Source organism: Stigmatopora argus, chromosome 19 (assembly GCF_051989625.1).
Source record: "Stigmatopora argus isolate UIUO_Sarg chromosome 19, RoL_Sarg_1.0, whole genome shotgun sequence".
Taxonomy (NCBI): Eukaryota; Metazoa; Chordata; class Actinopteri; order Syngnathiformes; family Syngnathidae; genus Stigmatopora; species Stigmatopora argus.
This window is the reverse complement of record NC_135405.1, coordinates 7,148,792-7,163,415: the sequence shown is the minus strand read 5'-3', so window position 1 is coordinate 7,163,415 and position 14,624 is coordinate 7,148,792. Positions and strand designations below refer to the sequence as shown.

The 14,624-nt window shown below is 37.5% G+C and overlaps 1 protein-coding gene across 1 annotated transcript in view; it reads right to left on the bottom strand.

Annotated features, from left to right (window-relative positions):
* Positions 1-13,454, bottom strand: part of ryr3 (ryanodine receptor 3) — a 64,825-nt gene extending 51,371 nt beyond the window's left edge. The window contains exons 1-3 of the mRNA XM_077586570.1: positions 13,315-13,454; positions 6,289-6,408; positions 3,860-3,964 (exon numbers count right to left, since the gene is read on the bottom strand). Coding sequence (XP_077442696.1) covers positions 3,860-3,964; positions 6,289-6,408; positions 13,315-13,362 — 273 coding nt within the window. The 5' untranslated portion in view covers positions 13,363-13,454. The remainder of the gene's footprint in view (positions 1-3,859; positions 3,965-6,288; positions 6,409-13,314) is intronic.
* Positions 13,455-14,624: the final 1,170 nt, after the last annotated feature.

Genomic DNA, 14,624 nt, shown 5'->3' with positions numbered 1-14,624 from the left:
GGAGCTCAGTCTGCATCATCTTTATGAAAGCAGAGAGGAATATCTTATTTATGTGGACACTTATGGTTTATTAATTCAATGGTAAATAGATGTGACATGTAAAAGCTGTGGATTTACAACAGATGTATTTACCCCCAAATAAACTCAAGTGAAGTTTTCATTAAAGGGCAAAAGAAATTAATGGTTGCTTACCGATTACGCTATTCTAGAACCTGAAAATTAATGTACTTCCTGACAGTAAACTACTGAGTTGATTTTATATGGTATTGCTGTGCACAAGCTCGATCAACACAGCCTTCTATCAGTATAGTGGAATTCAAGGACAGTGTAGTGTTATGGTCACAGATTACCATATTTTCACGACTATAAGGCGCACTTAAAAGTCTTAAATTTTATCCAAAATAGACAGGGCGCCTTATAATCCAGTGTGCTTTATATATGGAAAAAAAATAAAATGTGTCATTCGTTGAGGGTGCGCCTTATAGTCGTGAAAATACGGTATATGAAATTAATTTCACCTCCTTTTATCTACCTAATTTTACATTTACTTTATGTTAAATTTAGAGGCACAAAACTAAAATATACTATCTGGACCTATGATAGGAACATGATATTTACATCCTTTAAAAAGTTCCCATAAAAAAACAACAACAAAAAACATTAACAATGATTTGAGTTTGCCCATGACTTGTGTGCTTTACCAGTCAATTCCTATTATGAATTGGTGAGTTATCTATGTGCAGTTCTGCTCAACAATTTTATTTTTGCTTTTCTAAATGTACTTTCCATCATTTTCAACAACAAAAAAGCACCACAATTACATATCAACATTTTAGCATGATACTATAGTAACAGTTGATTGAGAAGGATTGAGCAAAAATCGCTACACAGAAAGCTTTGTTGAAATTCTATTGAATAGAATAGTACTGGTACGATGCCTTCAGCACGTTCTAATTAATTAATTACACAGGACTTGCATTAAATGTGGCCCCCAAGATCTAGGCAAAACTTGGGATGTCTGCAGCAGCCACAATGAAAATTTGCTCCGAGCTTTAAGTCACAGTTCTAAGACATCTATGACAAGGTAATTAACAGTCTTTGGACTGACTGTGTGAAACACAAAACTGAAAGCTACACTGTGGCCTAATTTACAACCCAGGCAGAGCCCACGCACAAACCAAATGTGCTTTAGTTTTTGGTAAATAAGCCAAAACAATTCCGTAATGCTGCTCGCTGAAACAGGTGCCTGTCATATGGTTATAAACTAAATGTCACACATGCCAAAACTGCAGTGTTTAGAAAAAACAGTTCACATCCTTTCACTGGTTTGTCAGCATATCCCTCATGCACGCAGATGGGAAAAACAAGCTTATGGACGTGCCCATTTTTCATGGTCGCCACTCTAATAACATACTAACAAAACACGGTGACTAGGTAATATCCAAATCAAACCTGAACAATAAAGACAAATGGAGCATAATTATGGAGAGTATGAAATGGGATTTATTAGTCTCATTACCAGAGTTTGTATCACGGCCAACTAAGTGTACTCTTGCCAAAAGAAGAGTTGGCAACAGTCAGCAGATATTCAGCTACTGAGGCCAATAACAATACAAGTAGACAAAAATAGATAATGAGGGGTGTCGTACATACCGTTGCAACCAGATTCCCCCTGGACAGCTAATTTGAGTGTATTTCGGAACAATCGTGCAAACGCAAATCAACATGCAAGATTTAACTTCAGCATTTCTATATACTTAATTAAAGACAAGTGTGTTCGAGCTCTTTGAGCAGGTTAGTACGATAATTTGGTTCCTTTGCAAAAATTGTCACTGATCATGTTTATCCTGGAGAAAAGGATATAAAAGGAATTGTAGTTTTCAATGATGTCAGATAAACACTGCTAATGTCCTAAAAAGTGTTGTCATGGAATTTCCAAATTTTGCATCACAAATAGTTCATTCTTAGGAGAACTTTTATACATTTATTGTCAAAATATGAGCAACCTCATATATACGTATTATGCTTCACTGCTACCACTAAAAGCACACTGTACTAATTGTTAGTATATAGTTACGTAGCTCTCTGGTAATGTTTATCGTAATTCTGGATTATTATCATGAACTTGGTATTCTTAAAATGCCTCTTGCGTGAAATCTAATGATAAAAATTGTTCATGTTTACAACCCAAAGCATATGGTGATTTTATCCCCAAAAAGCAGATGATATTCCTCAACGTGAAATGTGCATTCACATTTATATTACCAATATACACACTACATGTTGTTGCAAGAGCTGACTGGACTAGACTAGAAATGAGAATGTGTCAGTTTTATGAACCAGAGAATATCACCAAGGTAACGACTTTACCATTAATAGAAGTCCATCTCGCTCCCAATTTTCTGCCCTTCTCAATAGATTGCTTAATAAACATGCCAAGAGAGCTGGACAGGAGCCGACAAGAAAAAAAAACAGCCAACTCTGCTTTGTATAAACACAAAGCTGTGATTATCAATGCTGGGGTGCAATCACTTATAATTTCCACTCCCTCTCTGAACCAAAATAGCCTTTCATTATCACTGACTTCATTTTCTTGCCCATGCTCCAAAGAGAAATCTGAAGTGACAGCATACCTTGAAATGTGTGCTGCAATGATTTATCCAGAAAAGACTAATAACTCGTTTAGACATTCTTTACCTAATTATGGTTTAAATCCTCTTGAACCTCAAAAGAGTAATAACCATGCTCTGATTTCTTAAATCATTGGTGATAAATGACTAATTACCTTTATAATTAAACAGAAATATTTGCAAATGTATGATTTTGCTTTGGAAAACAATGATACATATTTTACCTAGTTTTATGATATTCACTAGTCTTTGTTAAATTACCATTCCTTGGTGTTAGATCCCCACATAGGGAACAATACATTTTATCTATATGTTGTAAAAACATAAAATATTAACTGTCAGACAACAAGGTGTTATAATTGAGGTGATTCCCATCGTTCACTTTTCAAACTGAAAACAGAAAATTGCTTCATTCATGATGCATTCTTTCATATTGCCCACAAAAGCTTGCACAGATGTCGTTGGCATTTGTTTGAAATAAAAACGAAATATAGCCATCTCATGCTGTAGCTGCAGCCTCTCCCGAGCTTTTCAGATGGTGCAAAAGCAGTAAAGAAATAGCCCATCGTGTGTCTTTTCCTGCATTATAATCACATTGCTTATACAGTGTTGGACTTGCATCCACCCAATTGCTATCAGGAAGACAAAATACTTATTTTGCACTTTCCGGAGATTAAAGCTGCTGAGGTTTCTTTTATTTTAAATGTAACTGCTGCTGTCCCCATTGCAAAAACAAGCCATCTGTTCTCTTATTGTATATGGAAAGAAAACAATGACTTTAAAACGAAGATATAGAGATTTTTATACCTTTGGCGATTAATAAAAAACTATGATGTGATCTGCAATTAAAACAAGTCAGCGCTGAAATGATTCTACATAAATATTTATTTATTTATATCATTTACTATAGTTGGAGATTTAAATATTCAAAGTGGGGCTGTAAATATATCAGAATATGGTTTTATTAATCATTAAGAAAAGTTTGCTTACTTGAAAAACATGAAGCTTTACTAACAAGCAGAAGTTTATCCCAGATTCACAATTGGCCAACATCAGATACCCTCTGAAGCTTTTCTGCATTTCATATAACCATTATCCACAATATACTTATAGCACCAATAATTTCTGGGGTGAATGTATGTTTTTAACTGCCCTATGACCCAAACTATGGTCTGCCGTCCCAAGTCGTGAATGTGTCAAAATGTGTTTATGCTTGAGGTACTACTCACCCCATCGTTGCTCTGTCCAGTGTTAGCCAGCATCTCCTGCAGGGCTCGCACTGACAACGACTGCTCCAGTACAAAGTTACAAATGCAGAGGTCCGGAGGAACATACTGCAGGATAGATGCGGGGAAGGAGAGTGGGAGGGACATGGTGATGTCGAGGAGACAAAGAGAAAAGAACATTAGCTGGCGATACGTGCTGCAGACAAGATTCTGTGAGCAAAAACAGAAACTAAGCTCTTCAGTCCATGAGGCAAAAGAACCTCAACAGTATTTTTTTCCTGAAATAAGTCCATTTCTTCCAATCTCACTCGTCATCTATCATGGCAAAATGAAATGAATGAACACAAATGTGCACCAGAGGCCAAATAATTTATTAAATGAAGTGATATAAGACCAAGGGCCAAGGTGTAATTAATAGAACTGTGAAGCAAGGAATGGCCTTCATAAATAAATTGATGGGCATGGTGGTGTATTGCCAACAAGGTGTTGGGCATTATGAATAGCTCTGTTAAATACACCAATAAACGAGATTTGCTATACGTTATTAATCATCTCGATGCAATGTTTTCACAAGGTAATTTTGACAGGGGATTTTTCTTGCAGTTGTTATCAATTCTGCCATATCTATCTGTATTTTGAGGGAAAAAACATTTTACTTTAGTAAAAAGCTTCTCAACGACACTGTACGGAACAGCGATATCCTATCTTGTGCTTGTCAAGACATGAAAAATAGGAAGCAACAACATACATTAATTACACTGTCACACAATTAGTCAGAGTGCTATCGTGCTTACAACTAGCAATGAAAGTGATAGTAACTCAAAGTAGTGTTCAGTATGTCACAATTATGCCAAAAATATCAATTCCCTATGTCTACTGTATTTTTCTGCGTACAAATAATTGTCTATAATATTATCATACTTCCACTTTCTTACTGCAAAACTAGGCTTTGACAAATTGACATGACACAGCTCCAACTGTGGTGTTCAAGGACCTTGTAACGCAAATAACTCATAACCTGCTGCAGAGTTATTCGCATTCAATACTCTTATTATCATATTTTGTCCACAGTCTGGTAGACAGTGTGTAGAGTCTGTGAGCAGGAGATGCTCAGCACGACCTTCTAAAGAGCCATTTTGTTCATGTTTAGTGAGGTGGAAATTCGGGATGGGTAAGGTGTTTTATTCAAATACACAACTTAAATCATATCTATGGATACATGCCACATTATTGTGTACTAGTCCAACATCCCACAAATGTGCACCGCATGCACTTATACATCATAAAATGTTATTCAGGAACATAAATACAAATAAAAACTAAACAAAGTGAACTGGGATTGCTTCCGTTATACCAGCAACTGTCATTGATTATCATTGAAGCTATTTTTCATTTGGTAACTGCAGGCGACCCAGTTTTCATCAAAAGCCTTACCATTCATCCATGTATGACACATGAGAATCGAATTGTCCCCGTGTATCAAGGTGAGTGGAAGGGTTGTTCCTGACAGATGGCCTGGAGCTCTGCAGGTGTTGCCCTTTTATTCAACGACAGCTCCAGGTAGGTGAACTGAAGCATGGCCTCGCGTTCTCAAACTGAATTTAGGGACTTCGACTGGCAGCAAACTTGCCTTCCAGTCAGTCCAGTGTTCCAGAAAATAGAATTTTGGTTGAGTGATTCCTTTGAAACAGTAAATAGCTAACTGCTTCTTGGGTTTTCATTCGTTGTTTTATTATTGTCAATTAAAATGAAAGTGCCACATTAAGACAAATATCTTGACCATGTTCCTTTTTTTTTACAAAATGTGTCTTGGGTGGCTGCCCTGGCAAGTAATCGAGCAAGCACATGAACCATGTAGCACTGTCATTTGTGTCTGAGCCAAGCCAAAGGCGCTGTATCTGAGATCTGAACCTGACCCACTAAAGTATGCCATGTGTTTTAACTTGAAACCTCCCAGGAGGGAGCTCTGCTTAACTAATTAGCTGTGAGTATGCCATAAAGCTCCTTGGTGACAGAAATATTTCAATCTTTTGGAAGGATTGCAGAAGCAAAGAAATGTAAAACCAGTATCTTGATTTTTTTGCTATTATCGGACTGTCTCAATCAGCTAGAATCCACAAGAGCTTGTATATATAGATTGTCATGTGTTGGTGTTTTTGGTCTATTTTTTGCAGGGCTGTGCAGAAAATTCTGTACATATTCCACAAAATGGTATAGCATTGGTTTCAATGGCAAACAGTCTTGGATGATACAGTATGGATTGCTTTACTGCTTGTGCCTTTTAGTGAATGTAAATATTGATTGGTTAAGCATGTTAGAATTCAAATGGAACATAGCGGAAAACATTGATATGCCATTTTGGTATTTTTCATTCAAATTGGCAGAAATTTTTCAGCAACAAAATTCTCAAACTGCCAAATTTCATTCCTCACCTTGGCTTCAGAGGTTGGTTCTAGATAACATAGACGGTTTCCAAGTCCTTCAGCGGCCAGGCAGAACTTGCGATGCTCCTTTTGAATGGTGGCCACACTCTGGAGAACCACTTCATCATCCTGCAGGAAGACAAAAGAGAGTTAAAAATACGTCACAATCAAGATTTGTTTTCAAAATAAATAAATTCTAACCACGAAATCATTGATAACAGTATTGCATTGGACAGCTGTCCAGTTTTTTTGTTTTTAATACAAGTTGAGATACACACACACAACCATAAATCATTTATACAGTTAAACCTTAAAAAAATGGCAAATTCAACAAAATTAAGATAGAAATATAATTTATGTGCCTCAATTGTGGTTACAATACACCATGTGTACCTGCTCATTACAAAGCTGTCATTTATATTCTGAAAAAAAAGAAGACCTGGGCTCCCCAGCCATCTTGAAACGGTCGCTACATGTCCAGGTATAGTAAATAAATCTCACGTTAATCATTTCAATAAATCAATGTGCAGATGTAAAGTTAATGTAGTTCATTCTTCTTACACAACCACATCTAACTAAAAAAAACTCTGTATCTGTCTAGGTAGAGGAGGCTTCATTTGACAACAAAAGGCTCTCCTATAGGTCGGCTGGATGGAGGAATTTTGAAGCAGCACAGTGGACGTTAAGGCAGAGCTCTGCGGACCACCGAGTCGGCAGAAAAGACTCCCCTTGGCGGCAGTAATGTCAGTGAAATTGAGAAATTAACATACTTTGCTTATCCTCCAAATGGTAGCACAGTTAATGGTACTAATCTCATGTGAATATGGCACGATTGCTACCTTTTGCCTCAGTTAAACCTCTGGTTGTCAATTCAATCATTCATTTTCTGTACTGCTTATCCTCACAAGGGTCACCAGTGTGCTGGAGCCTATTCTAGCCAACTAGGGGCAGTAGGCAGGGGACACCCGGAAATGGTTGCCAGCTTCTCAATGGTAATGTTATTGTTTTTCTTGTACAGCAAAGCTGGTGAAGTTAAAGCAAATTGATCTTTGCAGAACTTAGGTGGCCATCTGCTAGATCACTAAAAAACAGAATCAGGACTATGTTTAGGATCCTGGAGCTAAGCAAGGGTCAGGTAGCAGCTCTATCAAGCTGCCAAGTGCAGAGCAAGAACTTGACCTCTCATCATCAGCCAGCTAGACCTCTGCAGCAACACTCAATTCATTTCAACACTTTGATTGGTGCCTTCTTTAATGTCACAACTGGCGGTTCCACACATTTTACTCTTGTCTTTTTTTACAGATGTAATTCTAGTCTTCCTAATCAACCAGTCAATCACCATGCATGTTAACAGGCAGCAACAGGTGTGCGTTTGTGTGTGGGCATGTGCGGCACTGATGGACCCAAGGGCCAATCCGAAACCCGAGAACTTCCAATGTACCGCAGGACTGCCACATAAACTCTGCCGACGGATCCAACGCTGCTGCCGATGTAAAATTCAGAAAAAGTGAATATGTTCGATCCCTTAACATTGGCTATTTTGGCCTATGTGCTTCGGAGAATAGGACATACATGTACAGTACAAACCTACAATATGGTCAAGTTGCACATTTAATCCATATTCTATAGTGATTAAAATTCCAGACAGCATGTATGAAAACAAAGTCCACTTTGAAGATAGTGTTCAATTATGTCAAATATATTTGTCCAAATATTCATGCAAATACACAAACTCGGCATCTCCGCCTGCTAATCTCATTTTATGAATACACTCAAAAAACAGCATCGTTGCTACCACTGGACAAAATCAATAGTGATCCACGCGAATCCCAGCTCTAGATTTAATAAAAAAATGAAATAAGCAGGTTTTCCCCCCAGTATTCTTCTATGCCACTGTGTTTAACAGGTATAGCATACATTTATATGCTCTCCTAGTAGCAAATTGGAATTTAATTGGAATTCCCCAGCCTTCGTTTGCATGCATATTGCTTGATAGTAGCTATATCACAGACGCATTGAGCGTGAAAGACAGAGCAGTGTTTGAATGGAAGTGAAAGCTCTCTGTTAATGAATCTGACACAAAAAAAGGAAATTAGTACATCCAATGTGTAGATATGTACATCAATCAGATGAATCAGTTAAAGATGTAAAATGCGATTACTTTAACGGGCATTTAAAGTAAACACGAAGTCATTTAATAGGCAAGTTGATTTGTATGCAACACAACTTTTGAAATAAATCAGTCTCCACAATTAGCATGCTACAGTCCAAATCATTCAGAAATTGATGTATACATACTAGTTCTTAAAGTCCCCAACATATTTGTTTTTTAATTAACGAGTTGTTGATTAATGAATTGAAATTTCTGTTTTAAGACAGCTATAAATATGGTCAGGTGCAGTTAAAACTAAAGAAGTAATTAATTTATAACGAGTAAATAAAAGATGAATACAGGTTGTTAAGGACAGCTCCAGTCATCAATCCACTGAAAGTATTTTATAGAACAGGAAAAACATCCAAACAAACACCTAAATGAAAACTTCTAACACATAACTCGTACAATGTATACTATATAGTCATGGAGCAGTTATACAGTTTTCTTCTATTATGTTTTGTTACAGCAATACATTTCTGTTTAGCCTTTTCTTTGTTTGTACTTACTGGAATGTCAATTTATTAGTGCGGAAGATTGATTCCGAATATATGTACATTTATTTGCAAGCTTTGTTCACGGGGTACATAAAAAACAACCTAAATCAAGGTACCATTGAATATTAAATACATCAAATGCAATCAATGACATTATTAATCTTCCCCTTAACTGTGGAATTATGTTTTGCTCCATTATGCAAAAATCAAAATCTTGAAATAATAACAGCTGTTCCAGACAGACGCACACAGCATATAGAAACAAGTGTGTCAAGAAATCTGGTAGCTTGTTAGCACATTAAAACACATTTTCTGCTGTTGTTGCAACAGTATTTCAAGTCTGAATAATAATTGTAATACATTTCCATATGAAAGTAAGTTGCCGCAGTGATGATTTTGCAGCATCATAGTACCACGGTGTTTGCCACCAGATTATATTTGTCGAATTCCACACCCCAAAGTAATAAAATTAAAAAATCATCAGCTATGATACGCTCCTAGGCATGAGGTATGCTGCAGATGCATCAGAGCTGTGGGGATTGTAGAACCTTTAGAGCAATACAACACTTCCACAACACACCACCGACACTAAAATTACAGGCATTCGTTTAAAAAAGCAATACCAAAACGCCCAATCTTCAGCAAAGGTCAAAAGCTTTTAAATCAATAAATCCATCGCCACATTTTCCCACTGGGAACATTGCACCAACTTCTCAGTACCAGATACAAAACTCTAAAGGGTGAAAGTTAAGTAAGAAATACACAAGGTGGAATGAGAGTCACACAGCAGAATTTGTCTCTAAATAGGACATAGGTATGAGTTGGCACTGCTCTCATACATTTATTACAGACATAGGGAAACTTTAATTAATGATGAGCCTAAGGGCAGGATCACCGTTGCAGTAATACTGCAGGGTTTGTGTAAATGAGGCTTATGATTCAGCTATTTAGCTCCCCCTCAAAACACACCCGAAAACACACGTTGAAATTCACACCGCCCACAAGCATGTGTAAATGAGAGGCATGGCATCGCAATTGCGCCGCTTTAGTACAAATGACAGAGGAGAACAGTCTGTGCCTATCAAAGCCTTGCAAGCTCAACAGCATTGAATTCAGATTACACTGGGGGAAAAAACACATCTTTCTCATCAACCCTCTCTTTTCAAATATATCATGTAATCATCATGTCTCCAAGCATGACATTTATTTTAGTCTAATAACTTTAAACTGTGATAATACTAGTTATCACCTGCTGGGTTTACAGGTGTGTGTGCGCGCTCCCAATGCCTCTACAGTCCGAGAAAGAAATAGGACTAGATGAAACTGCATGTCAGAAAAACAATATAATTATCATTGATAGCGTTCATGTGGACGCTTTCCATTTCAGTGAGTTTTATGATTTTCTACAGGAAAAACACATTTCAAGTCAAATTCTAACTTGTATACACACATTTGATCCGGGTCACTGTACTGTTATGATAACCAAGGGATGCCCTAATAGGTAAGAATGTATACATCTGTGCCCTAAAGAATTGCATCCTATCTAATCATACATAACGTTATTCCATATTAATCATGAAAATGTTCAATATTTTTGTCAGTTCTTTCAGAAAGAGAAACCCTTGCTCTCCGAGTACTCCCGTATTTTCCCCACATCTCCAAAACATGCATTGTAGGCTGGTTGAACACTCTAATGAGTATGAGTGTGTTTTTTTTTTTTTTGGCTCATTGTGCCCTGCAATTGGCTGGGAACCAATTCGAGGTGTCCCCCGCTTACTGCCCACAGTTGGCTAGGATAGGCTCCAGCATCCCCACGACCCTTGTGAGTATAAGCGGTAGTGAATTTGAATGGACGAAAAAACCCTTGCATTATATTGAGTCCTTAAAGTTATACACTGACTGACCTGCAAACTCCCTTAACCTAAACCCCATAGAAAATATTGTGGCTATTTTAAATAGAAGGATGAGACAGCGAATCTAAGCTATGATTACAACTTTGCCTGACAAGTTGCGAAGGTCATTTACTGTTCCCCAGTGCACAAAGCAAAGTCCTGAAGGCATTCAAGAATGACTTTGATGCAGAAGAACCTGAGATCCTTAACAAGCCCATTAAACACTTTCATTACTCAGCTCAGTGGGACCTACAAACTGCACGAAACAACTCCAATTTATACCTTTTCACTTAACGCAGGCAGGCATGATGGATGTCCCAATTCATAAGCCCATGTACATGATTGTCTGACACCCATTTGCAGCTGGAGATATCATCAGTAAATGTGACTTGACTGCATTTCAAATTAACATATTTTGAAGTGTCTCAGCGATTGCATGTTCCTCTTACCTCTGAGGTTTGATAACAAGACTGAGGGGGAGGGATCTACCCAACATCCTCCCCTTTGCCTATTCCTCTCAAATTGCTGTTGTCATCAGATGACTCGGATGCCAATGTGACAGTAGAAGCTGATTGACAGGGGTCAGCACATCACTGGCGTCGCAATGGTTAGGAGCTGTTAAGATTCGCTCTCCTGGCACCGAGTTAGCAAGCAAAACTTCAGTGTTAACACACACACACATGTATATTCACTTATAGGTTTTATGGAGTGAGAACACATTCACACACTTGTACATGTCTTGTAGCTGTCATTAATTATGACAGTACTAGGAAGGTACAGTATGTACATATTGTACATGGAGACAGATTTATACAGTAGGATAGATTAGTTTCACTGCCAACTTTTATCCGCTCCTGGCATCAGAGCTCGCATTTGGTGACAACTAACATTAGGAGACCTGTGGCTTTCTCCCTGCATGTGATGATAGCCTATAAGAACAGAATTATTAAGGTTCTTACTCAGAAAAGGGACAGTGTCAAAATTACCAAATGCTTAGCCAGAAAACAAACACAGTGCAGCTCAGCTTCTAGTGGATGTCAAGCCTATATTAAATATGTTGCACAAATATGAGCTACAATGTTTTTCTTGTGCCAGAAAAAAACACACAGTGCAGCTCAGCTTCTAATGGATGTCAAGGCTATATTAAATATGTTGCACAAATATGAGCTACAATGTTGTTGTTTAAAAAAAAAAAAACATTGTTTCCAAGATATAAACTGCAAAAGCTAAAGTAGATCTTTTTTTTTCTTTTATGGATTTAGAACTACGATAAAAAATATAAGAAAGATTTAAGAGTTTTCAAGTTAAATTCTGGCAACTTTGCAACAAATGTTGCCAGGTAGCCAGATTTTTTATTTTATTTTAAAGGGTTAGGTGGCTTTGAAACTCATAAAAACACCAAAATCCTAAGAAAACTTCTTCTGGGCCACCATCACCCCTGGGCAGGAGGGAAATTGATTTTACCTTAGACTAAATTCTGCACTTTTTGAAGGAACCATTGTGTTAAATTATAACAGTTGAATTTGTATGTCTCTACATTGAAGTTCAGCTAAGTTGCTTGCCTACAAAATGTTTGCTATAATTATTAAGATCCTTTGCATTCAGCCTGCTGTAAATGCACATATAATAAATAAAAGTATAAATGCATGTAAATTCTGATTTGTGGGTAAATAGCCAATTTCAACAAAACAATACCCCTAAAAACGACATGAACTTAAAATGCATGACATGCACTTTATTTATTTTGGTTTTGTTTTGTATTTATTTTGGTTTTGTCTATTATTTTGGTGTGTTTGAAACGCTTCCCCTTAATATGTCGATTTTTTTCTGTTATGACATTATTCTTACCAGAAAATCATTCAACAGAATGCAATTCAGAAGCAGCACATGCCCACAGCTTGTTGTTTATGCAAAAACATAAAAAATAAAAGAAACAATCTCAAGACTGCATATGGCAATTCTTGAGGGGAGAATCCATACATATCATTTACAAACATAACTCGTGAACATGCCAATCCACTGTAAGCAATCTGCGTCAAACATCCAAAATAGTCTCCAGTTGCGTGCGCAATATGTGCGCAACTTGTTTCAACTAAGGAGCACATGAACAATACACAACAGGAGTCAAAAATACTGTTAGCGTTTTGTCTATATATAAAAATAATAATAACGATGAAGTAAAAATGGTGTAAATTAGATGAGGGAATAAGCGTGGCGTTATTTTACATTCAAAGATGGGGGAAATTAACTTGCGCTTGTTTGCACCTGCACACCAGAACCTCATTGGCATGCCTCACGTGGAATCCAAACAATCGTGAAAAGCGGCGTTAAATCTACCCATAAAACTTCCAAAAACATTCAATTATTGTGCACAAAAGCAACCCCCCGCAGCTAAAGCAAGAACTATTCGCGCATAAATGGGCGTTTTTGCCCGAGGGGGAGATGGATGTTTTTTTTTTTCAATAAAAGATCGAAAAATTGTTAATATACTTACAGTTCGTAGGAACTGGATCTCATCCTCTCCTTCTCCACCCTCGATCATGGCTACGATGGAGCTACAGTGGAAGCCACCACTGACTGCCGGCGAGAAAGGCGACGCTGCGCTCCTCAAGCCGTTATTAGCATGGAGCTCGTCCAAAGCCATATAGGGAAGACCTGCCGGTAAACCCACTCTCCCCCCCGCGAGGATCCCGCCCTCCTCCTCCTCCGAAGCAGCATCAGCAGTGCGGACCAGCAGCTGGGCAAAGACTCATCAATAGCCATAAATGCTATCATTCTATTGTGTATTGTCTATATCAGCACTTAAACTAATTACAAACAAATATGCATATGCCTGTTGATTAACTAGACCCTGGAAGAACCTCCTTTTTTCCCCTGATAATCTTGCATTGTCACAGTAGTGGAATCAAAAGTTGTATGTATGCATGACATAGGACATTTCAATTATCACTTCCATATAGTATGGAAACATTAGTGTTAAAATGTAATTCATTCATTTTCTGAAGCGCTTAATCCTCACAAGGGTCGCGCGGGGTGCTGGAGCCTATCCCAGTTTACACATGGCGGAGGACACCCTGAATTGGTGGCCAGCCAATCGCAGGGCACGAGGAGATAAACAACCATTCACACTCACACATTCAGGCAATTTAGATGGTCCAACCAGCCTATCATGCATGTTTTTGGAATGTGGGAGCAAACCGGAGTACCTGGAAAAAACCCACGTAGGAGAACATGCAAACTCAACACAGGTGGACCGACCTGGATTTGAACCCACGACCCCAGAACTGTGAGGCTGATGTGCTAACCACTCAAGCCGCCAGTTAAAATTTCAATTCAAATGTAGTTGGGATGTATAAATCCACAATTTCTTGATGATATGATATAATGTTTTTCTAGTAATATTATTGTATTATAAATCGTCTTATTAAAATAACGATAGAATATCTATTCAATAATGTTGGGTGCTGTTTAATACAATGTAAGAGCCTTCGATCGTTTTATACGATATGTGCACATTTAGCACAATCAGTCACATTTCATCGAATAAATAAAAATAATGCACTAAATAAACCTGCAAAGGAATGTTGTTGTATGTTTTTAACAATTTTGTGTTTAGACATTTCAAACATTTGCATGAAAACCATTATTTTTAACAAAACGTCCAATGTAAAGGGAAGAATTCCACCTTCTTGGGTTCAAGCAGTCAATATATAACAATGATGAGAAAAATAATAAAAATGTGGAAAAAAGTAATAAAAATAATCTGAAACCCTGTAAAGTGAAATGAGAGATTTGTTTCTAAAT